Raw genomic sequence first — 25,127 nt, 5'->3', positions numbered from 1 at the left:
CCTCAATTGCCTAAAAAAAAAAAGTTAAACAAAGTTGATGTTTTATTCTAGAAGCAATAGGAAGCTACTGCAGTTAAATGAGTAGGGCAGTCACAAGGTCAGATCTGCACGAAAGGAAAATTACTTCAGCAGCAGCTTGTAGAACAGACTGCAGTAGCGTGAGACTTGAGGCAGGGAGAGCAATTAGGAGGCTGTTACAATAATCTCGGCAAGATGCTGATATGGGCCTGAAATAAGGTAGCAGTTATACGAACATAACGAAGAGCACCAATGTGAAATATGTCATGCAGGCAGAAATGGCAAGATCTGGGAAACGACTGGACATGTGAGATGACGAAGAACACGAGTCAAGGATAATGCTGGAGTTACAAATCTGGGAGACTGAAGGATGGCAGTATTTTCAACAGAAATGGGAAGTTTGGAAGAGAGAAAAAGATAATCAGTTTAGTTTCTTGAGGACATCCAGTTTTAAATGTCCAAAATGGTGGTGCTACACTTCATCTTGTTCTCCTCTTGACTTACACTACTGCCCCAAAGGCTTTAAAGTACAAATAGCAGGCACTACAGGTTACTAAGAGACGGCTCATTGTTTGAATGAATGAAAATATATCAATGTAATCAGATGTCACCATTCATGTATGGATAATAAAACTCATTCTTTACTACGATTGTAACCTTGATCCAAATGTTCAAGTCATCCCATCCATGGGGAAACAAACTAAGAAAATGAAAATTAAAGTTGAGATACAGTCTGCTTCCTCTTCCACCTACCAGGCAAGAATAATACAGTAGCAATCATGGTTTCAAGTAATAATAAGTGTAGAAAATGAAAGACAGGGGCTTCTCTGAACAAAAGAGGGTCATACAAATGGGCCTCTTGGAAAGAGACAGCTTTGTCCTTCAGAGTAGTTTATATACTTAAGTTTTGACGATTTGGCTATTTGTCTGATTTACCAGTATTTGACAAGAATGATGTAACTATAGGCACTAATACAAAAAAGCATCTAGAAACTTCAACTGTAGCCATTTTAAGAGAAGCAGTGCTTCAAAGACCTTGTAAGTATGTCTGATATTTATTGCAGTATCATCCTTCTAGCATAGTACACACTTCCTTTCCTACAGTACATGCTTTCTGCAATGTCAATATATCATCTCTATTTTCAAATAACCTAGGAAACAACAAGCATTCTCCAACTTACAAATATCTCATACATACAAGGCCCACACCACATGAAGCTAGATACAAGGTTCTCTATGCCACAAACACAAAAAGTGACTTTCTTGCCATGTACTCCATGGGCAGTAGCTGTGAGGATAAGTTTGTAAGATTAATCTATTTTTTGGTGGGAGGAGAGGAGGGAGGTTCCCAGTGTGTTAGTGTTTCCATCTACCATAGTTTGAAATGTATCGTCCCACAGATGCACATTATATATGGTGCCAAGTCCATCAGGTTAGCCTATTTGTAGGTTTAACAGGTTTCTCTGGGCTGTCCTGTAATTTAATCCTCACATACACTGTTTCTATGGGAGAATTTGTTGCAAGCAACCAACTAATTTAAAAAAAAAAACCACTTTTGTAATACAAGTCAGAAGTTGGAGAAAAGAAAAAAATTAATACTAAATGATAACAAAAAAAACTATAATTCTCCCCACATTTCTGCCCTTCTCACTTCCCCCACCTCCCAAAATTGACTTATTTTCATCTTGGTGTCCCTCTGAAGGCAACCTTCCAAAAAATTTGACTCTGGAATTTCAACTTAATGACTTACAAGCCCAAATTTGTATACAATGAAAACTTTTAAGATGTGGTTTTCCTTAAAATCTAATTAACAACATTCTACAAAGACTCACTATAGAGATTGTAAAGTAGATAAAACTAAGTCATATTTATAATCCAAATCGGCTTTAGAGCCACTTAATACATTTTCTTTTAATTTTTTTTTCAGCAAATCTTAGAATAAATGTCTTAGGTGGTTATCATTCACCATTTTATTATAACTGATAAGATTTCTCAGCCTTAATTACCTATTTAAATACTGGGCTTCTCTTTCCTAAAGAAAGTCAATAAAACACTAATTCTGGAGGCCACCAATGTTAGAAAACATTATTTGACATAACCCCCTCTGCTGAAGTCCTATCCCAATATCATCTCATTATGTCACAGACATGACCTGGGGTTAGCAAACATTATACAAATGGAACACAAGTTCTAGCAGTCCAGGAAGCTGGGAAGGCTGACTAAGCAAGTGTAGATGGCTTCACCACTAGAAGGACAAAAAGATGGCCACGAAAGAAGCCTTTTCCAACCCTTCTTAATTCTAATGCCTCTCCTCTCTTAATTATTTCCTATTTATCCTGCATATAGCTTATCTATATTTACTTTTTGCTTGTGGTCTTCCCCATCAGACTGAGTTCCTTGAGGGTAGGGTCTATCTTTTGCCTCTTAATTGTATCTCTAGCAATTAGCACAGTGCCTGGCACACAGCAGATCCTTAATAAATGTTATCTCATTAATTTTTTTTTTTTAGTCACAGCAATTCATTTAGAGTTGCAACATGCATCAGTGGAGGGACAAATGAAATCAGGCCTATTATGAAGTGAAGCGGCATTTAATCCCATGCGTCTAGGTAACATATTTAAAAATTATTCCTTCTAATTATAACTGAAAACTAAGGAATTTTACTTCTAACTCTAAAAAAGAAGACAAGATAATTTAGACAATAAAGACTAATTAATTACAAGGGGAAAAGAATACGCCACAAGTGTTTTCCTCCATATTTCTAGCTGCTATGTTGAATAACATTTTGTAGTCGCACAGGCGAGCATATTTAACCTATTCATCACAAAGAATGGAGAGTGTTCATTTGGGGAAGCCAGTGACATAATAAACCACTATTTCTATCTAAGATTTAGGCCACTAACAGGATAGAACATTCAAATACTTTGCCACTACAGATATAAAACACTGCCATGTTTGAGAAACAAATCCTTGAGGAAGGTAATTTGTTATTGTTGTTTCATAACCAACCTGTTTCAGATGCCTCTTCAGGAGCTGTTTCAGCCACAGGGAAAACATTAAGTCTCTTCCCCATGAATAATCCTTTCCTAAAACCAAAGGGGGAAAAATATTTCCTAAGAACACTTTTATATGCTCCAATTTTAAGTTGTTTATGAGAAAAGTATTTTACATGAAATGTTTTAAAGGTATAAGTTAAAACAAATTCTGACCCAAACCAGACTGATATCTCTTAGTAATAGATGCAATGAGGTTTATACCTTTGAATTTTTATTTCATTAAGGCAATTCATTAGGTAATGCAGTTCAATTCTCAACATTCCTACTGAAAGGATTAGTATAATATGCTATTATTTTATAGCTGATTTATTTCAACTTAAGTCATAAGAAAACCTAACGTAATGGCAAAACTATCAAATCCCAATTTAGCAGTTATTACTTCAACATTAGGAATACCACTTCTTGCCTTTTAAATTGCATAAAGTACTATAAATTTTAATTGTAAAAGATAACAGCTAAATCAAAACATTCCAACTTACAAAGCAGTCTCAGTGTTTAGAATACTCATGTAGTTTTTACTTAATAGTCTTTTAATTAACCATAATTAATGGCATGTTAATCTTTTTTTCCTATACTTCATTCTTTTTGCAAACATATTCCACTCTGATGAACTGTTTCATATTTCACTGCTTCCTGCTCTCATTTGCAGGATTTTCAAAGTGAAATGCCAATGTGACATATTAAAAACCAGCTTCTAAATTGGTCTTTGAACTGCTTTTAATCTATTCTTTCTGATCCAAAAACTTTCAACACATACTATGAGGCTGGTAAGTCAGAAAGCCAGGAGTTCAAGTCATGTCTCAGATAAATATTAGCCATGTAGCCTTGGGGGAATGCCTCTCAGGGCTTGGGGCAACTCTACACCTTTAAAATGCAAAGCACATTCACTCATCTGTAATAGAAGTTCCCTACAGCCAATGAAAGCATAGATTTGGATCATACATACATACATACATGTGTTATCACAAATGAATTTGGAAAGTGTGAGTGGGATAACAGGATTTTTAAGCTTTCCTGTTCGTGTAAAGTGATTTTCCACCAACAGATGAAGCTCAGCAACCTAATGCACCCAAGGTGGAGACACAACTTTCCATAGCTTGCAAAGCCATTTTAGACATCAGGACCCAGGCAAAATTGGTTTTCTGCCTCTCTTTCAACCACCTGGGCTTCAATTTCCCACCCCATAGTGCTTTCTTTTTTTTTTTTTACAGTTTTCTGGTTATTCAAAGCCCTCCAGGCCTGCTGTCAACTTAAAATAACAGCTCTTCCCCACTTCCTAGTAATTCAAACTGTCCCCACTGTAGAGATCTCAACTAGGTATTAAGCAATCTAATTAGCTGATTATGGTAATTCTCAACAATGGAGAAATTGCTGATCAGCTTAAATCCCCAGGGTATATCTGCATTTTAATAGGGGAGCCCATTAATATAAACAATCTTTTAATTGGTGGGACCTAAGTGGGAGAGGTTTGGGAAGGGGGGAAGTATACCTTTCTGCTACTCACCTTCCAAACAAACACAGATGCCAAAATATGGCTGGAGGGGTGGGGATAAAAATCACTCCTTTAAACTGTAGTACTCCCAGGTTTTGACAGTCACTTCCCAACCATTACAAGTAGATCAAAAAGGTTGGGAAGTAGAAAGGCCGTATCTTTTCTCTATCATTTTAATCTATTTTGGGTTCAAGTTTTGATAAGTTGTTCTGGTCTGTCAAGATCTTGTTAGATCCTAACTCTATCATGCAGTGTGTTAACTATTTCTCCCAGTTTGTGTCACCTGCATGCCATGCATGTCTTTCAAGTCACTGACAAAAATGTTAATCAGCACGAGACCAAGCAATGATCCCCAGGTGACTCCAATGGAGACTTCCTATCAAGTGGACACTGAACCATTAACAACTATTCTGAATCCAGCCATTCAATCGGCTTGAATCCATATAATTACACTCTCTTCTAGTCTACATCTCTTCATCTTCTCCGTAAGAATAACATAAGAGACTTTAGCAAATATTTTGCAAAAATCTAGCAAGCTATAGCTACAAAATTCCACTGATCTACTAGTTTATCAGTGGTCAGCTGTCAATTTCTACAGAGGTGTTTTCTTTCTCCTTCTTCTGAAATTAATTTGTATTTATTCATATGTGCTCATATTGTATCTCTCTAGTACAACATAAGCTTCTTGAAGGCAGGGACTATTATTTTTATCTCTGAATCCTCAGGACCTAGTACATAGTAGGCACTTATTAAAATTAACTTAATAAGGGAATAAAACAGATTGGTAGCTATGTGAATTGAGGGAAGAAGAAATGGAAAAGCTGCTGTGGAGGTAGAATAAGACTTGACTTCTGACTGAATATGGGAAGTAAGGGAGAAGGAGGAGACAAAGATAACTGGATGGAAGTACCCTCACAATAGCAACAGGAATTTTTGGAGGAGAGATGGGTTTAGGGGGCTGAGGGATGGAAAAGATAAATTACCTTTTGGATGTGACAAACATGAGATGCAAAAGATGTCCAGCATACCAATGGTGATGCAAAACTGACATCAAGGTGAGAGATTACAGTTGTAGACACAGACTTAAAAGTCATACTGTAGATAGACTCACTGAACCTATGGAAGCTAATTAATCAGAGAACCAAAAACAAAAACAAAAAACAAACCCGAAAATCAACATCTTATAAGTGCCCCAGGGAAACTGTTGAAGTGATAGATCATTTCAGTCAGTAATGGTAACTTATGAGACGTTGATTCTCTTTTTTTTTTGTTTGTTTGTTCTTGGTTTTCTGATTTTCCTTGCTAAAGAGAAAGATTAGGGTATGTTAATATAAGCTGGTAAGAATTTACTTCATGTCACTAATGTACAATTGAAAACCAGGCTGCCAGACGAAGATTGCTTATCTGAGATTTGGTCAGGTTTACCTAGTCCAAGTCAGGAAAACTCTAATCAGTATGGGTGTTCCCAGAACAATATACGTATGTGGATGCTGAATCCTCCTCCAGTGAACAGAATGGGGCAGTACAGATTGGAAGGATAGATTTTAATGTCCTCTTTCTCCCTAATACACTATGGGCTGGCAAACACATAATCAAAATCCATAACCAAGAGAATGGAAGGAAACTCATAGGCATAGTTAGAAAAATGAGGCAAATAAATATTGAGAATTAAAGATAAGTACCTTTTCCTAGAATCATGTTCCAACAACTCATTCACAGACAAAAATCCAAGTCCTTCATCAAACTGAATCTGACGGTCTGGCCTGGTATAAATTCGAGATGTAGGTGACTTGGTGATCTTCATATCTGAAATTATGTCACTGAAATTTAAACAACAAAAATGGCTAGATAAGCACTGAAAATTCTAACCACAAAATAGTAATATGCTTGCTGACTTGTAATGATGACTCATGCTACTTAATCTTTATATCAAGTTATGATAACCACTTTGAAACTGACAAGTTAAGTATGAACCAGCAACCATACCAGACATTAGTTAATATTCCCTTACTACAGCTCTTTGAGGTTCTCATTTTATCTTTTTAAATTGTTCTTTGGATTTCTTTGTTAAAACTGTAGTAGTCCTTCAAACTTACAATAAACCACAAGCTCTGAATTTAAAAGAACAAAAGACAATCTCAATGAAACTACAGTCCACAGCAAAGATACTTCAGGTCACAAATTCGTTGTTATAATATACGTGAACAGCTAGAAGCTCTCTCTCTCTTATTCTCTCTCAATTTTTAACAATGATAGGTTCATAAACTTTTTTAATTTCTACCTGGGAGAAAATAATATTCAGAGACCTGAGTGAAAGAACTTGCTCAAGCTTACAGTAAGTGTTTTAGGAATAATTTTATAGTTTCTGAAAAACTTCATCCTCTCAAGTCTTTCATACAACAGGAACACAGAACGTTAGAAATTAAAGTGACCACATAGGTCAACTCATCGAAACTCTTAACAGCTATAATAATATCCTTATGAACTCTCTAAGTAGTCATCTAGTCGCTATCTTTTCTCTTGCTCTGCATCCTCTGTATTGTTTAGTTTTATACCATGTGCTCCATGCAGTAGACCTCATCCTTCTTTTTTTCCCAAACAGTTTTTTTAAAAGTTTTTGGTTTTTTTGGGTAACTCTCCCTCTACCCCTAGCCTTTTAAAAAAACTAGTCTCGGCTGAGGCCTTAGTCTTCTTGATACTATTTCTGTATGTCTATGCCAGTTTCAAAGACTCCCTTAGTCACATGCCCCTTCTTTTTCATACAAACGTTTTTAAAATCTGGGCTTATCAGATAGTTCTCTTTGGGGAAGCTCCATCATTCTCTCTGTATTGGCAGACCTTCATTTCTGAAACTCTTCCATTCCTTTTGAATTGTCTTCTCTTTTATAATCTCAAGCCAAAGGGGTATAACTATCTTTTCTTTGATCTTGTTGAAATTTGTTTCCTTAAAATCTAGAGTATGTCATATGTCCAGATTCACTGGCAATCATGAACTTAAATTTTTTTCTTTCATCTTATTTTATCTTTCAATTAACAAGGATTCATTTTTGCTTACCTTCCCCACTAAGCCCTCAATTTAAAAGAAAAACATTTTTTAACAAATATTCACAAATAAGCAAAATAAATTCCCACACTGTCCACGTCAAAACATGTGTGTCTCATTCTGAATCTTGAATTCATCACCTCTGTTAGGAAGTAGGTAGCAGAGTAAATCATCAGTCCTCTGGAAGTCTATCAAAGTTATCTTTATGGACGTTGTTATCGTAAACGTTGTTCTCCTGGTTTTGCTCACTTGACACTATCAGTTTAGTCTTCCTAGGTTTCTCTGATATCATACCCTTCATCATTTCTTACAAAACATTATTCTGTTCATTTATATACCATAGCTTGTTCAGTCATTTCCCAAACGATAGGCACCCCCTCAGTTTCTTGTTCTTTGCCACTACAAAAAGAGCTGCTGTCAATACTTCTTATGATATGTGTGTGTCCTTTTGCTCTGGGTACAGACCCAGAAAAAATCTCATTGGGTCATAGGGAATGCACAGTTTAGTGACTCTCAGAACCTAGTTACATATTTCCAGAACAGCTGTATCCAATTCACAGTTCCACCAATAATGAATTAATGCCTTTTTTCTCCTTAGCCCATCTGACATGTCAGTATCCATTTTTGTCATCTTTGCCAATCTGATGAAAGTGAGGTAGAACCTCAGAGCTGCTTTAATTTGCATTTCTCTAATTATTAGTGATTTGATGCATTTCTCCATATCTTGGATAGCTTTGAGAACCACCTGATCATCAACTGATCATTTATCAATTGGAGGATAGTTCTATCACGAACTTTAAAATGACAAATTCTCCATAGGTTTTCATCATTTCTATTTTAATCACTAATTTCTTTACTGATCAGAATTAGCTACTTAATTGCAACAGAAAAATACTGAGAAAACAACCTATATGTCTAGCACTAGATAAGAGCCAATATATGTTATATTGAGATAATAAAATACAGCGATATGAATAATACAAAACACACAAAGAAATGTATCAAGAGTTGTATGAAGCAATAAAGAAAAAAAATCAGCAAAATCTGAACTCTGTAAAATCTAACTACAATCTCACAAACTACATTTAAAAAAAAAGGAAAACATCATTAAAACTGCATCTTATTCTGGTCCTTCTGGAACCCCTCGCCTTCTAATCAATATAATAAGTTTATAAGTAGCCAGTATAAAAGCGCAATTGCAGAAATTAAGATGTAAAGCAGAACTTGGAAGTCATATAACAAATGATCCCAAAGATCAAAGGAGCATAAGTTACAAACTGTATCATGCAGTAACCAAAATTCACATCCTGGTAATATGTGCTGAATCAGCAGAAGCCATCCAGATAGTGCTGTCAGGGTTCTGGTCCTATGATATGTTAATTCTAGACAAATTCCAGACCTCCACAGTTCCAGATCAACAGAACACCAAAAAAGACCTGATAACTTGGAGATAATGAGGACATGTAAACTTTAAAGTTTTACTACTAATGTTGAGATGATTTGTATATGTTAATGAACTAATAATGTTCCCTCCCAAATCCCTATAAAAATGAGACTTCAAACTCCTGCCCCTCAAGCCTTCTTCTATCTCCTTCAGATCCCTGCTGCCTAGTGCTCCCAACTCTAATCCATGGTTATGTGAGTGATATTCTCTGCCTCTCTGTCTCCTCTTTCTTCACCATCCCATTCCCCCATCCCCACACCAACATCTGCCTCTTTTGCTGCTTGTCTCTGCCTTTATGAGCTTCTTCCCCCATGCCTTCTGCACTTAATTAAAGTATGATTAGCACTTCATTTCCTGCTGCCAGTCGTGGTCTTTCCAGGCAAGTACCCAAAGAACAGGGAACGCCTGCCCCCATTTCATAATTTCATAAATTAATTACACATCCAAAGACTGTGAACTTCAGGCAGGCTAGGAAGGGGACACAAAATAAAAGCATTTTCTTTGCTTTAAAACAAAATTCTAATATATTTTGCTTTTGCTCTAACAGATACTTTGTTCTTTTAAACATTTAAAAAAAAACTTAAGGTCCAAATTCTCTCCCTCCTTCCAGTCCCTCCCTTACCCATTGAGAAGGCAAGCAATATATCAATTATACATGTGAAGTTATGCAAAGTATATTTCCATATAAACCATGTTGCCGCCTCTCCCTCCCCCACCAAGCAAGGAAAAAAGTATGCTTCAATTTGCACCCAGAGTTCACCAGTGTCCCTTCTGGATATGGATAATATTTGTCACCATGAGTCCTTTGGAATTGTCTTGGGTCACTGCATTGATCAGAGGTACAATCACTCTAATACTACAAAAGGCAACAGTTCTGTTTTATAAGACAATTTCCAGGTAATGTTAATGTATCTCTATAAATCTGAACATGCTCCTTTTCATAAAGTTCTATTAAAAATTTAACTCATTTTTATGTTTAAGTTAAAAAAAATAATCCTTTGCATCAGATTAATTCTCAAATAATCCTAACAAGCAAAAGGATTTAAGGATTATACACATTTCAACACTTAGAATTATAGACACCAAAAGGACCTTAAAGATTAACCACTCATTTTTATTTGTGAAGAAAACTAAGGTTTAACTGGGGGTTACATAACTTGTTAATAGTTATACAACTAACTGATACTAAGCAGAACCAAGAATACAACATTGGTCTTTACTCCCTTTCCACAACTTCTTCCTATATCGTATTGAGAAAATTTTAAAGGCCATTATGATCCCTAACATTTTGCCGATATATATTATGACGGCAGGATAATAGGACAAGAGATAGCAAGAACTGCAGAGACCATCTAATCTAATTCCCTTGTTTTTAAAGATGAAGAAAATGAGGCTCTCCAAGCAGGTTAATGTCTTGCCCAAGGTAGCCCAGCGGGTAAGCACTGAAGTAGGAGGTGAACCTACACCCTTGGACTCCACAGCCAGTGATTTTGGCATGGAATTTTGTTCTCTCTTAGTGTCTAATTCCCCTTACAATCATTGGCACAATTCTATGCAGGTTAAGAATGCCATTTGTGGACACTAAATGTTACAAAGCTGACTTGTCTTACAGAACTACAAACCCTGGCCATGGTCTCATCAGCCTTATCTTCTATCTGGAGCCATAAGCTGCAACTAACACTGTGAATCCTCCCTTGCCTTGCCCCTTCCACCTGGCCACTTACCTGCTCACAGGGCCTGAAGGAAATGGGTGTCACTCACTCTACTCCTCCCACTGGGATGCAGAATGGTAGGCTTTACCATCTGCCCTTTCAACGCCTCCAGAGGTCCACCTAGGCCTTGCTTCTACATGCCTGGCAGCTTCTTGGTGCTGTCATCTGACTTCCTGATGTCACCTAGAGAACCCTGGGCCTTGCTACCCTCCCCATCTCTATACTCTCAGGTCTTCTGGGCCTTTCTATCTGCCCTTCGACTAATGCATGAAAATATTGTCTCTCACAATCAGAGTCTAAGAAATGGCTATTCCAGTTTTTCCTATGTGTATCCTCAACACTTAGTTCAGTGCTTGGCATGTAATGGGGGCATAACAAATGCTCTCTCCTTCCTTCAGTCATCTTAGTCATCATCATCAAATAACAGTTTTCTCTAATATCCCAAGCTGGTGGCAATGTTCCCTTTCAGTATTTCCTAACTCTCTAATACATTCATCATGTAAGCGAATTACTTTTGGTTTTGGTCAAAACTGAAATCTATTACTTCACTGACTAGAAAGCTCTCCAACGAGAAAAAGTCCTATTAGCAATGAAGATCAATAACTGCTCAGCAAATTTTAGTCTACAAGTTGCATGGGGTACTGAAAAGTTAGTAATTTGCCCAGAGATTCCTGGCTCTGAGGCCATCCTGCCTCTCTTCCATATTACTGCCTCTCTCTGTGCCCTAGAACTGGGTGTCTGCCATGCCTGAAATGCACTCCTCTACCTCTGCCTTGGGATCTCTTGCTCCCTTTGAAACTCTGTTCAAGCACTACCTTCTACACATGGCCTTTCCTGACTCACCATTAGCCTACCCCCTAACAACTCATATTTATGCAGTATGTTTTATATATAGCTATGTACATTTTATTTCTGCCAACAGAATGTAAGCCCATTGATGGAACAGACTACTTAAACTTTGTTTTTATGTCCTTATCCCCAAAGATAAGCACAGTGCCTGGCACCTATTAGGCATTTAATAAATGCTTGACTGACTGGTATCTACTACTGGACTATAGGTAGGGTGCTTCCTACCAGATTAAAAACTCCTTGAGAATAAGGAATATGTTTTAGGTGAACTTTGTCTTCTTCAATGTCTTGCACTTATACCCATTGCATAAATGTACTACAAATGGAAAAAAAAATCAAGTTCCTGAAAAAAATTAGCTGTATGTTAAAAGCTGTATGTAAAACTGAAAAGTAATGTAGGTAAAAAAAAATCTAAAAACCTGAAAAACTTCCCAATCCAGGGAATGAGGGAACTCCTAAAAGTACAGGAATTGAGGTATAAATCAGCAATTAAATGGCTGAAATAAGTAGTTCAAGAAGTATCTTGTAAGTGATCCAGTTATAAGTTCCGTAAAAAGAGTGAAACTACTTAAGGAACACACTTGTCCATATCCTCCACAGAACAGTTTTCAAGACAGTCAGGAGGCAGATGAGAGCAATGATATGCTAACAGCCCTAAGAACTGTGTAGCAGCAGCACAAAGGCTTGAAGATAACACAGACAAAGGCTGAAGGCCCATGCTAGAATCCAGGAAATGTTTCAACTGCTTTCATTAGCATCACAGAACTGAAGGCTCTAAATGAATTTGACTACCAAAAAGCATACCATTTAGTCTGGCACAACTTTATGACATTCCAAGTCTCTCTAAATGATAATTTCCATCAAGGGAGAGAAGTCAATCACCATCAGGAGTCAGGATAAAGGGCGAAACTGCAGGAATCCAAAACCTAACTCCAGGGATCCAACACCTAATTCCTGACTGAATGTGCCCAACTGCAAAGAGGTGAGAAATCCTGTCAACTTTGCGGAAGGCTCAGAAGCAGCTTTAGGATACAAATAAGACATCTTCGTAGCCAGAAGTGCTAACTTGCTTCTATGTCAAATACAGTGGCCTTATTTAAATAACATCATTACTAACACTTCTGTATTTGGGGTTAGATTGATAAAACACCAAAATGCCACTGCAGTTGTATAGCTGCCTTCCTGTAATGTGCCATCAATGAGCCTGGCAAAAGAAACCCTTCAAGAATAATTTAAAGCATATCTGAATTGAAGTAACGTCACTCAGCAAGTGGACCACATTGACTTGAGATAATTCAATTCAATTCAATTAGCATGTAGCCTTCATGGAGAAAGGGCCAGCCATCCCCCATACAAGTTAGTCGTAGGGCTCAAGTGCTGGCCTAGCTGAAGTAGCAAGGTACCCTGAAGGAAAGAGAGGTGGCATACACCAGGAAAGTCAAGTTAAGATACCAACACTACCTTCACCACAATTTTCCTTTAGGCCCTCATGGAGATAGTCCAGGATCCCTACCCTATCCCCTCAACATCCCTTCCAGACCCATTCCTGCCACCTCCACCTGGAGATGACTGATTCTGCTTCAGCCCAGTTCCCATAGCTATCATCCAGGGGATCAACTTTCATGCAGAAGTGAATGCTTCTGCAGACAGAGCTACTGAAGACTTGGAAAAGAAAGTTGTTGCTGCCAAGGTCCTTGTCATTGTCAAATGGTCCAATTACAGAAACAGATATGTTTTTTCCATGGAAATGACATTAAAGGAGAAGCACTACCATTTGCTTTGCTGCTGTACTCTCAAAAACCATAGTGGCTTCCCATTTTTCTTATAGCTGAAACCACCCATCATCTTCTATTAGAATGTAAGTTCTTGAGAACTGGGACTGCCTTCCTCTTCTTTTTGTATCCCCAGCACCTAGCACAGTGCTCTGAAAATAGGAAGGATTTAATAAATGCTTATTCAGCTATTAATTCTAGACATAGAGACCACTTGTACAAAGGCACAGAGATGAAAGATGGAATGTCACATATGCTGAATACCTAGCAGCAGGTCAGTATTGCTGGAACAGAGAGTGCATGATTGCTAGTTATACGGAATAACACTGGTAGGGTGAGCAGAAGCTGAATTATGGAAGGTGAAAGGCTGAGGATTTTGTAGTTTATCTTAAAGGTGAAAGCGAGCCATTGAAGATTTTCTGTAGGAGGTGACAGTCAGTTCTCTTTTAGGAATATCAATATGTCAGCTGGGTGGATGATGAACTCGAAAGGCAAGAAAATGAAAGAAAAGAGACCAATAAAGAAGCTATTTCAAAAGTCCAAGAGACAAGCGGCACGAGCCTAAGTAGGGGTCAAGGTTGTGAGATGAGAGAAAGGGCTGGGCATAAGAAATGCTGTATAGGTAGGATCACTAAGCTTTAGCAACTGAATGGATGTAGGGATAGGAGAATGAAAAGTCAGTCATGACCCCAACTGTGTAAACCTGGGTGCACTGAATAATAGTGATGTCATCAACAGAAGTGGGGCAGATTGGTATAGGGATAGGTTTTGGGTGAAATGTGAACTGCATTTAGGAGATGCTGAATTTGAGATGCTCATGGGACATCCAGATAGAGACTCCAAGGCATTTGGTAATACAGGAACAGAGCTCAGTAGAGAGGTCGGGACTAGATATTTATACTTAGGAGTCATCTGCATAGTAAAGATACTTGAAGCTATAGAGTTAATGAGATCACCATGGCAGAAAGGACAAATAAAGAGAAAAGAGAATAAGCTGGGCTTAAGATAGCAGAGATTTCAGAAAAACCAGGCAGATTTCAGACTTCCATGAACTGATGCTACGTGAACTAAGCAATACCAAGAAAATATTGTATACAGTAACAGTAGCATTGTTCGATGATCAACTATGATAGACTTAGCTCTTCTCAGCAATACAATGATCCAAGCCAATTCCAAAAGACTCATGATGGAAAACGCTATCCACATCCTGAGAAAGAACTGTGGAGTCTGAATACAGATCAAAGAGGACTATTTTCATTTTTTTTTTTTGGTGATTTTTCCCTTTTGTTCTGATTCCTCTCTCACAACATGACTAATGTAGAAATATGTTTAATGTGATTGTGCATATATAGCTTATATCAGATTGCTTGCTATCTTGGGGTGGGGAGAGGGAAGGAGGGAGAAAAATCTGGAACTCAAAATCTTTACAAAAATGAATACTGAAAACTATCTTTACATGTAACTGGAAAAAATAAAACACTATTAAGCTGGGGGAAAAAAGAAGATAGTGGAACATCTAGTCAGAAATACAGATCTATTACTGTTAATCTTTGAAACTGCCTCAGAGAGTGGAGTTGGAATTGATATATAGAGTACATAAGGGGAGAAAAGAACTAATAAGTGAAAATTGAGGAAGTAAAAATGTTCATAGGTTAATATAACTGAAACTACCAAGATTGGCTTATGTACTTCCTCCGGTAAAGTCTGATTCCTAGTTTTTCCAAAGAGTCCTCCACAAAATGCTTATTGTTAATCATCTTCACCTCAATTTGCAAGTGCTTCACCTTGACTTTTTTTTAGCATAACTTTGAAAACATATGTATAATAATTAGGCTTCTGTTTCTTCACAATTTACATTCAGAATTTTGTGTCCATGGGAATGTCAAGAGGCTAAGCATAAAGATTCTGTAATTAACATAAGGACAAAGATTATGAAGGCCAAGGAAGAATTTACTGGCCATGCAGTATATACATCCAGCAATCTACTTCATTTAGAAAAATGTTTCCTTTTACAGGAGTATTTCCTTAAATGGAAGCTCTTCTTCCAGTAGTCAATGACTATAGTAATCTACTGTTTGATAAACCCAAAGACTTCAGCTTCTGGAATAAGAACTCACTATTTGAAGAAAACTGCTGGGAAAACTGGAAAACACTATGGCAGAAACTAGGCACAGACCAACATCTTAGTAGACCAAGATAAGGTCAAAATGGATACATGATTTAGATATAAAGGGTGATACCGCAAGCAAACAGTTTACCTGTCAGATCCATGGAGAAGGGAAGTATTTATGACCAAACAAGAGATAGAGAACATTATAAAATGCAAAATGGATAATTTTGATTACATTAAATTAAAAAGCTTTTGCACAAACAAAGACAAAGCTACCAAGATTAGAAAGGAGGCAGAAAAAAAAATACAAAAATAAAAAGGGAAGCAGAAATCTGGGAAACAATATTTACAGCCAGTGTCTCTGATAAAGGCCTCATTGCTAAAATATAAAGAGAACTGAGTCAAATTTATAAGAATACAAGTCATTCTCCAATTGATAAATGGTCAAAGGATATAAATAGGCAGTTTTCATATGAAGTTAAAGTTACAGTCATATGAAAAAATGCCCTAAATAACTCTTAATTAGACTCATAAATACAAATTAAAACAACTCTGAGGTACTACATCACACCTATCACATTGGCTATTATGACAGAAAAGGAAAATGACAAATGCTGGAGTGGATATGGGAAAACTGGAATACTAAAGCACTGCTAGTGGAGTTGTGAACTGATCCAAACATTCTGGAGAACAATTTGGAACTATACCCAAAGGGTTATAAAACTATGCCTACCCTTTGACCCGGTAATAGCACTACTAGGTCTATATCCCAAAGAGACAAAAAAAAAAAGGGAAAAGGATCCACATGTACAAAAATATTTATAGCAGCTCGTTTTGTGGTGGCCAAGAATTGGAAATTGTGGGGCTCCCTATCAATTGGGAAATGGCTGAACAAGTTGTGGTAAATGAAAGTAATGGAATACTACTGTGCTATAAGAAATGATGAGCCGGCAGAATTCAGAAAAATCTGGAAAATTTTACATGAACTGATGCTGAGTGAAGTGAGAACCAGAAGAACATTGTATACAGTAACAGAAATATTGTGTGATGACCAACTTTGATAGACTTAGCTCTTCTCAGCAATACAATGATCTAAGACAATTCCAAAAGATTCATGATAGAAAATGCTATCCATCGCCAGAAAAAGAACTATTGAGGCCGAATGCAGATAGAAACGTACTATTTTCTCTTTTTTGTTGTTGTTTTTTTCTTTCTCATGGTTTTTTCCTTTTGTTCTGATTTTTCTTTCACAACATGACTAATGTGGAAATATTTTTAATATGATCATACATGTATAATCTATATCAGACAGCATGCTGTCTTGAGGAAGGGAGGGAGGCTGAAAAAATTTGGAACTCAAAATCTTATAAAAGTGAATGTTGAAAACTAAAAATAAGGAAGAAAAGAAAGAAAAAAAGAAAAAAAGTTCTTAGATTTACTGTTTTCTTTTCGCCTTACTATTTTTTATTTTTAAAAAATAGCCTTTTGATGGATAAAACTGTCTTACTTGTGCTATTTTTAATTGTTTCTGAGACGAATTTATATTAAGCTATAGTTGACACATATCAGCCAAATAAAAAAAATGATTATTTTGAGTACCATTATGAAGATCACCATTCAACTTACTGACCTTATTTTAACTGTTTCTTTTCCTTGGTGTGCTCTGAAGTCTTTCTCATGTTTCCTCAATTGCCTCAGCAACTCTGATTTGACTGACAGTTTGTCAAAAGGAAGGGAATCAGCAACAGCAGTTGCAGCAGCCACTAATTCAGGACGCAGCGACTGGTGACTGAAGAAGAATGTGAAAGGAAAGAAGACAAAATATTACATACTGTTTCATTTATCTCTTAAGCAAAATGATGGTCTTGTACTCTATCTTGCCTTTTCACACCAGGTCATATAGCTCCACTAGTTTTGGAGCTTAAGGACTCAAAAACAAATCTGAGATCCTCAATAGTACTTTGGTTTTAAAACACCCACTTCTTGAAGCACATTTAACCTTAGAATGATGTTGTATTAAATAGATGTATAAGCATATATGATAAAACTCACTATTCTAAGCTAATAAAATAGGGAGGTCAGACTTATTTCAGTAAAAAGTCTGAATTATATAACACTGCTAAATTCAGTTTTATTACTTTCAAGTACAATCTAAGAACAGATAAATAAAATAAGATTAACAAAAGTTCTTCAGTTCATTACTATATTACAGTGTTATTCATGTTTTTCTTCAGTAATTACATGATTTGAAATTGTTAGATTGTTCCTTTCAAATCTTTCCGCTTTCTTTCCATTTCCACTGACACCAACCGAATCTAGGCACTTTGTAACTCTTAGACTCCTTCAACAGCCCTCTAATTAATTTTCCTAACTCCATCTGTTCCTATTCTAAGCTATCTATATACTTATTAGCATATCTTCATGACTCATTGTAGCTGAAAACATTTATTCCCTCAGTGGAAAATTTCTCATAACTTAGCTTATTCTCTATAGTCTGAGGGCTTGTCATATAGTTTGTCTGACGGACTACAGTTGAAGCCTATCAATCTTATTATGACCTATCAGAGTTTATACTCCAACGGACATATTCTTGGAGAACCCAGGATCACCTACACATCACAATGAAGTACTAGAATTAGATTGGAGAACAATGTTTACTTGTTATTAAAAAGCTCAAATTTAGGGCAGCTAGGCAGCATGGTGTAAAGCACCAGCCCTGGAGTCAGGTGGACCTTAGCTAAAAAAAGCTCCAATTTAAACAGTACAAATTCAAAGGAAAAAAATGACATATCAAAACCATCACATCAGGGGCAGCTAGGTGGCCCAGTGGATAGAGCACTGGCCCTGGAGTCAGGAGGACCTGAGTTCAAATCCAGCCTCAGACACTTGACACTTACTAGCTCTGTGACCCCACTGCCTAGCCAAAAAAAAATTAATTAATAAATTTTAAAAAACCAAAACATAACATTAAAGAACATTCAAATGAAAATTCAATTTACCTCTCAAGTGAAGAATCTTCCACAGCTTTCTGGCTCACTCTACTTGTCCTCCCCAAATTTTTAAGTTCCTCCTTTTCTGTCTTGGTTGTATGAGTTTTTGTGTCTTGTAATATGTCCGATGTACGTACTTCAACCTTCATGCTCCTTACCATATTCAACAAGTTTTTAATTGCCTTTTTCTTTTTATTATCCTGGCTCTCTGGAACACTGTCAGAAATCTTTGCAACAGGAACAGAAGACTCATCTTTCTTGCTGTAGATCACACTGTTTGTGCCAAAACACCTTTGGATTTTGTATTCTGTCCTAGGAAAGAAATTTTGAAAAGGAAAGAAAAGGAAAAAGAAATGTGTACATTATATGAAGGTAATCCAAGAGTTTACACCTACTTGCTACTCTAAATGGCATCCAGGACTTTGAATCTATACTTTTTAGTCAGAATCAGAGCTTTCCCCCTTCAAAACCTTACCATTTAATAGCACCACCTTTACCTGTCAGTAGCACTACCATTCTCCTGAGTCTGAAGCTTTAATCATCTTTGATTCCTCACATCTAATCACATGTTAAGTCTTACTGATCCTGTCTTGGAAATATCTCTCCTGACTATCCTTTTCCTTTCCATTCCCACTACATCCCTATCTTACCCTCTGCATCTTTTAAATTGACTTCTTCAATAGACTACTACCTGATTTTCCTGACACTTTGTTTTCCTATTCTAACCAATCCCATGTACCAACCAGTAGTTATCTTTCTCATGCATAGATCTCTTTAGGATAAACACCCCCCCCAAAAAAAAATCTTCAATAGCTCCCTAAAACCTACTAAAAGCAGGTGGCATTCAACAATTTCTAGGCTTATTTGGTACCAACCTCAATTCTAGTATTTTCAAATTTTTTGCATTTATTTTTCAATTAACATACATCTATTTTCTCTCCCTCACACTTCCCCTTTCCCTCTTCCCCAGTAGGGGAGGGGGAAAAAAACCTTTTGTAATAAATATATAGAGTCCAAAAATATGTCTTATTCTGCCTCTTGAATCCATCACTACTCTGTCAGAAGATAGGTGGTATGGCTCCTCATTAGTCTTCTGGAATGATGGATGGCCACTGTGTTCAGAGTTCTTAAGTCTTTCAAAGTTGTTCGGCATGACAATTTTGTCACCATATATAGTGTTCTTCTGGTTCTTCTCACTTCACTCTGCATTATTTCATACAGTCTTCCTAGGTTTTTCTGAAACTATCTCCATTATTTCTTGCAGCATGACAATATTCTACCACATTCATATACCATAATTTGTTTAGCCATTCCCCAGTTGGTGGGCACTCCCTCAGTTTCCAATTCTTTGCCATAGTATTTATTTGATTTCTTGAGAGTACAGACCTAGTTGCGGTATTGTTGGGTTAATGCATATGCAGTTTAATGACACTGGGGACTTAGTTTCAAACTGCTTTCCAGAACGGTTATACCAATCCACAGCTCCACTACCAGTACATTAATATGTCTGCTTTCCGGCAGCTCAACAGCTCTCATTTTTGCAACCTCAATGTTGCTTAAATATACATTTCTCCTCCCCCCTTTTATTTATTTATTTGTTTGTTTGTTTGCAACATTAACTTCCATAAGATTTTGAGTTCTAAATTTTCTCCCTCCCCTCCCCCAGATGGCATGCAGTCTGATATAGGTTCTATATATACATTCATATTAAACATATTTTCACATTAGTCATATTGTAAAGAAGAATTAGAACCAATGGGAGGAACCACGAGAAAGAAGAAACAAAAAAAAAAGAGAGAGAGCAAATAGTATGCTTTGATCTGCACTGAGACTCCATAGTTTTTTTTTTCTGGATGTGGATAGTATTTTCCATCATGAGTCTTTTGGAGTTGTCTTAGATCTTGCATTGCTGAGAAGAACTAAGCCTATTGAGGTTGGTCATGGTACAATGTTGCTGTTACTGTGTACAATGTTCTCTTCAGTTCACTCAGTATCAGTTCATGTAAGTCTTTTTTTTTTTATGTGAGGCAATTGGGGTTAAGTGACTTGCCCAGAGTCACACATATAGTGAGTGTTATATGTCTGAGGCCGCATTTGCATCTAGGTCCTCCTGACTCCAAGGGCAGTGCGCTATCCACTGAGCCACTAGCCACCCCACTTCATGTAAGTCTTTTCAGGTTTTTCTGAAATCCGCCTGCTCATCATTTTTTATGGAACAATAGTATTCCATTACATTCATATACCACAACTTGTTCAGCCATTCCCCAGTTGATGGGCAATCCCTCAATTTCCAATTTTTTGGCCACCACAAAAAGAGCTGCTATATTTTTGTACATGTGAGTCGTTTTCCCATTTTTATGATGTCTTTGGGATACAGACCTAGACGTGGCATTGCTGGGTCAAAGGGTGTGCACAGTTTTAGAGTCCTTTGGGCACAGGTCCAAATTGCTCTCCAGAATGGTTGGATCAGTTCACAATTCTACCAACAATGTATTAGTGTTCCAATTTTCCCACACCTTCCCCAACATTTATCATTTTCCCATTTTGTCACATTAGCCAATCTGATAGGTGTGAAGTGGTATCTCAAAGTTGTTTTGATCTGCATTAAATGCACATTTCTCTAATTTTTTTTATCTAGAGCACATATTCATATGGCTTTTGATAGGTTTTTCAACCTTACTTCTACATATATTATACTTCAGCCAAATGGAAAAACTCACTATTCAAAAAAATCATGCAGGTCTTTCCCACTTCCATACCTTTGGTCACATGGTTGAAATGCACACCCCCATTTCTCACATTTCCATTCTTCTACACTTAGATGCTAATTTTTCCATAAAGCTTTCTCTGGTTTCCCCTCAATGAGAACTCTGGTATTTCTTGCCACGCTTTGTTTATACTTCTATACTTGACAGTATACCAGTCTTCTCTCTCCAGTGAGAGTGGAAGCTCATTATTCATTTTTGCATTCATTCCTTCAAACATTAGTATACGCAGGGAAATGGTATTATGCACTGAAGATATAACATAGGCACTGAGGATATGACAGAGACCTACTCCTAAGGAGTTTCTAATCTAGTCCAGAGGTGGGGAACCTGCCTCAATCCCTAATAGTTAGAAGGAAGAATGAGTACAACAAATAACTAAGATGTCCAGAACGACATCCAAGAAGAACGAGCTAAATGCAAAAAATTATGTGAAATTTAAGGGAGAGCTCCCTTCGGTGAGGAGACAATGTTGAGGAAGGTCACGGGCCGGTTTTTCATCTGTAAAATGGGGATGATGACAGCATCTACATCACACAGTCGTTGTAAGCACCAAATGAAACAACACACAGAAATCATTATGTGAATGAATGTTGGCTATCATTATTACTCATGAAGGAGATGATATGTGAATGGGAAACCTTCCAGCTATGACAATAAAACACAAGCACTAAAGAAGGAGACAGAATAAGGACATCCAGTTCAGCTGGCATACAGAATACGATTAGGGGGATTTGTTGTTTAATAGTTTTTCAGTTGTGTCTGACTCTCTGACCCCATTTTGGGATTTTTTTGGGCAATGATACTGAAATGGTTTGCCACTTCCTTCTTCAGATCACCCGAAGCAAACAGGGCTAAATGACTTGCCCCGAGTCAGAGGCAACATTGGAACTCGAATCTTCCTGACTCCAGGCCCACAACTCTGTCCACTGTATGACAAAAGAGCCTTGAACCGGGTTGGGAAGAACAGGAAGTTAAAAATAAAGGCTTGGCATAGTAAAGTTACTGAGGATTAAATTCAACAAACTTTGGTTACCTACTCGTGCAAGAAAGAATTAGAATGGGAGCTACATTCCACCAAGAACCTAACATGATTCTTTACAGCTAATTTAATTATTAATATTACACAATTCACTGGCCTCCCCCTTACACTAAAGGAAAACCATGGAGGGGAGGAAGGACGTATTTTAGCCACCAAACCCCGCAGGCAGCGAAGAGGCCGGCACGCAGTCCGAAGGGGAGGGCCGGGGGTCGAGCCCAAGGTTAGGTCCGAGCAAAGGGTCGCAGGAAAGGAGGCGAAGGGAAGGCTCCGGGGGCAAAGGTCACGGGGGCGGGGCATGCGGCGCGCGCGGTTGCCGGGGTCACCCCCAGGCTCCGGGGTGCGGGGAGCAGAGGGAGAGAGCAGGGCGGTACCTGGCCGGGCCAGGAAGGGTCCACAGTCCCCGAGTCTCCATCGCCGCTTCGGAGCCACAGGGGATGCAGGGAAGACGGAGGAGGAGGGGCCGGCTGGGCCCGAGAGCCGAGACGCGGGAGAACATCGCGGCAGCAAATGAAGAAACGGACCGGAAGCCACGCGGTCTCCCTGCTGAACAACACTTCTCTCTTCCTCCCACCTCTTCCGTGTGCTCTCCCTTCCATCCGACTAGCTACGGAGTTCCGTCACTTGGTTCCGGAGCTGCCAGGAGTCGCGCGTGACATCACCAGCCTTGGGAGGGGAACGCGCCTGCGCGTCCCGGGGGTTTAATTCCCAGAGGCGCCCGCGCTGGTCTCTCGCACACGTTAATTTTAGTAACTCCCCTCCCTTCTTAGAAGTAAGGAACTATCTGAGGATCCTAGAATTTAAGGCAGGGAGGGACTTTAAAGGCCAGTCTAATCCAGTTTTAATAAGTAATAATATCTCATTTTACTGGGGATGAAACTGAGTCCCAGAGACGTTAAAGGACTTTCCCAAGGTCATACAGATGACCCAGTGCCTGGGTTTGAATCAAGGCTCTTGGACTCAAATCCTGACATTTATAAATCAAGGAGAGGATGGAGAGGGCATTGAAAGTCTGGACACCTTTGTTCCATTCTCAGCTCTACTGAGTAATTTTACCTTTTTGACTTTTGGCAAATCTCATCCCAGCTGAGTCATGCCTGTCTAGCACAGACCTGGAGTCAGGAAGACAGGAGTTCAAAAGTGCCCTGGGCAAGTCATGTAATCTTTCTCTCTGCCTCAGTTGCCTCATTTGTAAAATAAGGATAATAATAGCGCCCCTTTTGTAAAATGGGAAAAACCCCTCCAGAGTTGTTAGAGGAGAAAATGAATGACATATGTGAAGTTCTTTGCCTACTGTAAGGCACTATTATCCTTTTTTCTGGGCCCATGTTTCCTCCACTGTAAAATGAAGGGGTTGGATCAGATGATGAGTAAGATCTCTTTCAGTTCTAAATCTCATAGTTCTGTGAAATCCTCTAAGAAGGGAAAAGGACCTTGGAGAGCACCTTTTCTTTCAACCCTCTACAAGGAATATGCACACCTTTTCAAAGCACTTTCATGGCATATGAAATTCTTACAACATTCTTGCAACATTCTTACAACAACCCTAATATATGGGCAGGGTAAGTATTAATATTTCCATTTGATAGAAGAGGAAATAAGCTCAGTGGTTTAGTGAGTTATGCAAGGTCATAAAGCCGCAGAACCTGACACTCACTTAGTATTCTTTCCTACATGCCTCTTTGCCCTTAAATTAGCTCCTCACCCCATTTCCTGCCCTCATTGAGCATACAATCTAATGGGGGGGAACATTTGTTTATAGTAATCAACATGCATTTATAGAATACCTTTTATTTGCCAAGGTCATATATAAACTTGCATTTATGCTTTGCATATCTCCTTCTTCAAGAACCTTATGGGGGTGCGTAATGCAAGGATTATTTCCATTTTATAGAAGTGACTTCACCAGGGTTGCATAGTATCATTCCCAAGTCTCCTGACTCCAAGTTTAGCACTCTTCCCGGTACAGCATAGTACTCTAGGTGGTAGCTCCAGAGACCAAAAGAAGAAAAAGTTCATTTTTCTTTCCCTTGTCATCCCTCCAGCGGGGAAGTGGGGAAAAAAAAAGTTGAACTATAGGTGTCAGAAGCAAGGAGAAGCAATGTCACTGAAGCATGAATTGCTGTGGCAATGTTACTTCACAGATTGGAATTCTCCTGGTACTTTTAGCATCCCCTAAAATTCCATTAGTGGTACTAATTCTCTGAGGAAAAATTTTTGTCCATCATCATTCTCCCCCTCTCCACCCCACCCCACCTTTGCGGCAAACCATAGTTCTAGGTTACAAGTGAAATTTAGGTAATTCTAAAAATACAGCCTAAAAGCATAGTTATGGATGTTTTTCTAATATGATATATACTTGAGTGTTTGCTTTTGTTTCATTAGACTGATTATTAATTGGATACTTCATGTCTTTTGGGTCTGATGAGAAATACTAAAATTATATTGCTCAATAGTATTTCCTCCAAATTCTTGAATTAATCCTCCAGATCAGCCTTTAATATGTGTGTATGTCACATATTAATATGACATTTTATATCCATATCTGTAGACTTATATAGAGACTGAAATCTTCATCTCCAAATTCATTGATCCTTCTCCCAGAGAAAGATTCAGTCACTTCTAGCTCCTATGAAATGTCTTGCTCCTGATTGCAAGAAAAAGAAAAATGAAATTATCTATAACCAGCAGTCTGTAGATTCCTACATTTCCTCTGGTTGTAGTGTGATATGTATAACTAGGAATCCTACATTTTCTGGAATATAGCCTGGGATAACCAACCAGCAGCCCTTGGGGCACATTCTAAATAGCACTTAAAATTAAGTGTGTCCTTGCTT

The 25,127-nt window shown here is 38.0% G+C and overlaps 1 protein-coding gene across 2 annotated transcripts in view; it reads right to left on the bottom strand.

Annotated features, from left to right (window-relative positions):
- The window catches only part of MRPS31 (mitochondrial ribosomal protein S31), a 29,323-nt gene extending 6,443 nt beyond the window's left edge, over positions 1 to 22,880 (bottom strand). Inside the window, exons 1-5 of one of the 2 annotated variants that reach the window (XM_020969983.2) lie at positions 22,665 to 22,880; positions 18,496 to 18,798; positions 17,127 to 17,285; positions 6,249 to 6,386; positions 3,028 to 3,104 (exon numbers count right to left, since the gene is read on the bottom strand). In XM_020969983.2, the coding sequence (XP_020825642.1) occupies positions 3,028 to 3,104; positions 6,249 to 6,386; positions 17,127 to 17,285; positions 18,496 to 18,798; positions 22,665 to 22,789 (802 nt within the window). In that variant the 5' untranslated portion in view covers positions 22,790 to 22,880. The remainder of the gene's footprint in view (positions 1 to 3,027; positions 3,105 to 6,248; positions 6,387 to 17,126; positions 17,286 to 18,495; positions 18,799 to 22,664) is intronic. The other variant, XM_020969982.2, reaches the window with a different exon arrangement.
- Positions 22,881 to 25,127: the final 2,247 nt, after the last annotated feature.

This window comes from Phascolarctos cinereus, unplaced genomic scaffold (genome assembly GCF_003287225.1).
Source record: "Phascolarctos cinereus isolate Bilbo 61053 unplaced genomic scaffold, phaCin_HiC Scaffold_726;HRSCAF=1367, whole genome shotgun sequence".
Taxonomy (NCBI): domain Eukaryota; kingdom Metazoa; phylum Chordata; class Mammalia; order Diprotodontia; family Phascolarctidae; genus Phascolarctos; species Phascolarctos cinereus.
This window is presented reverse-complemented; position numbering and strand designations above follow the sequence as displayed.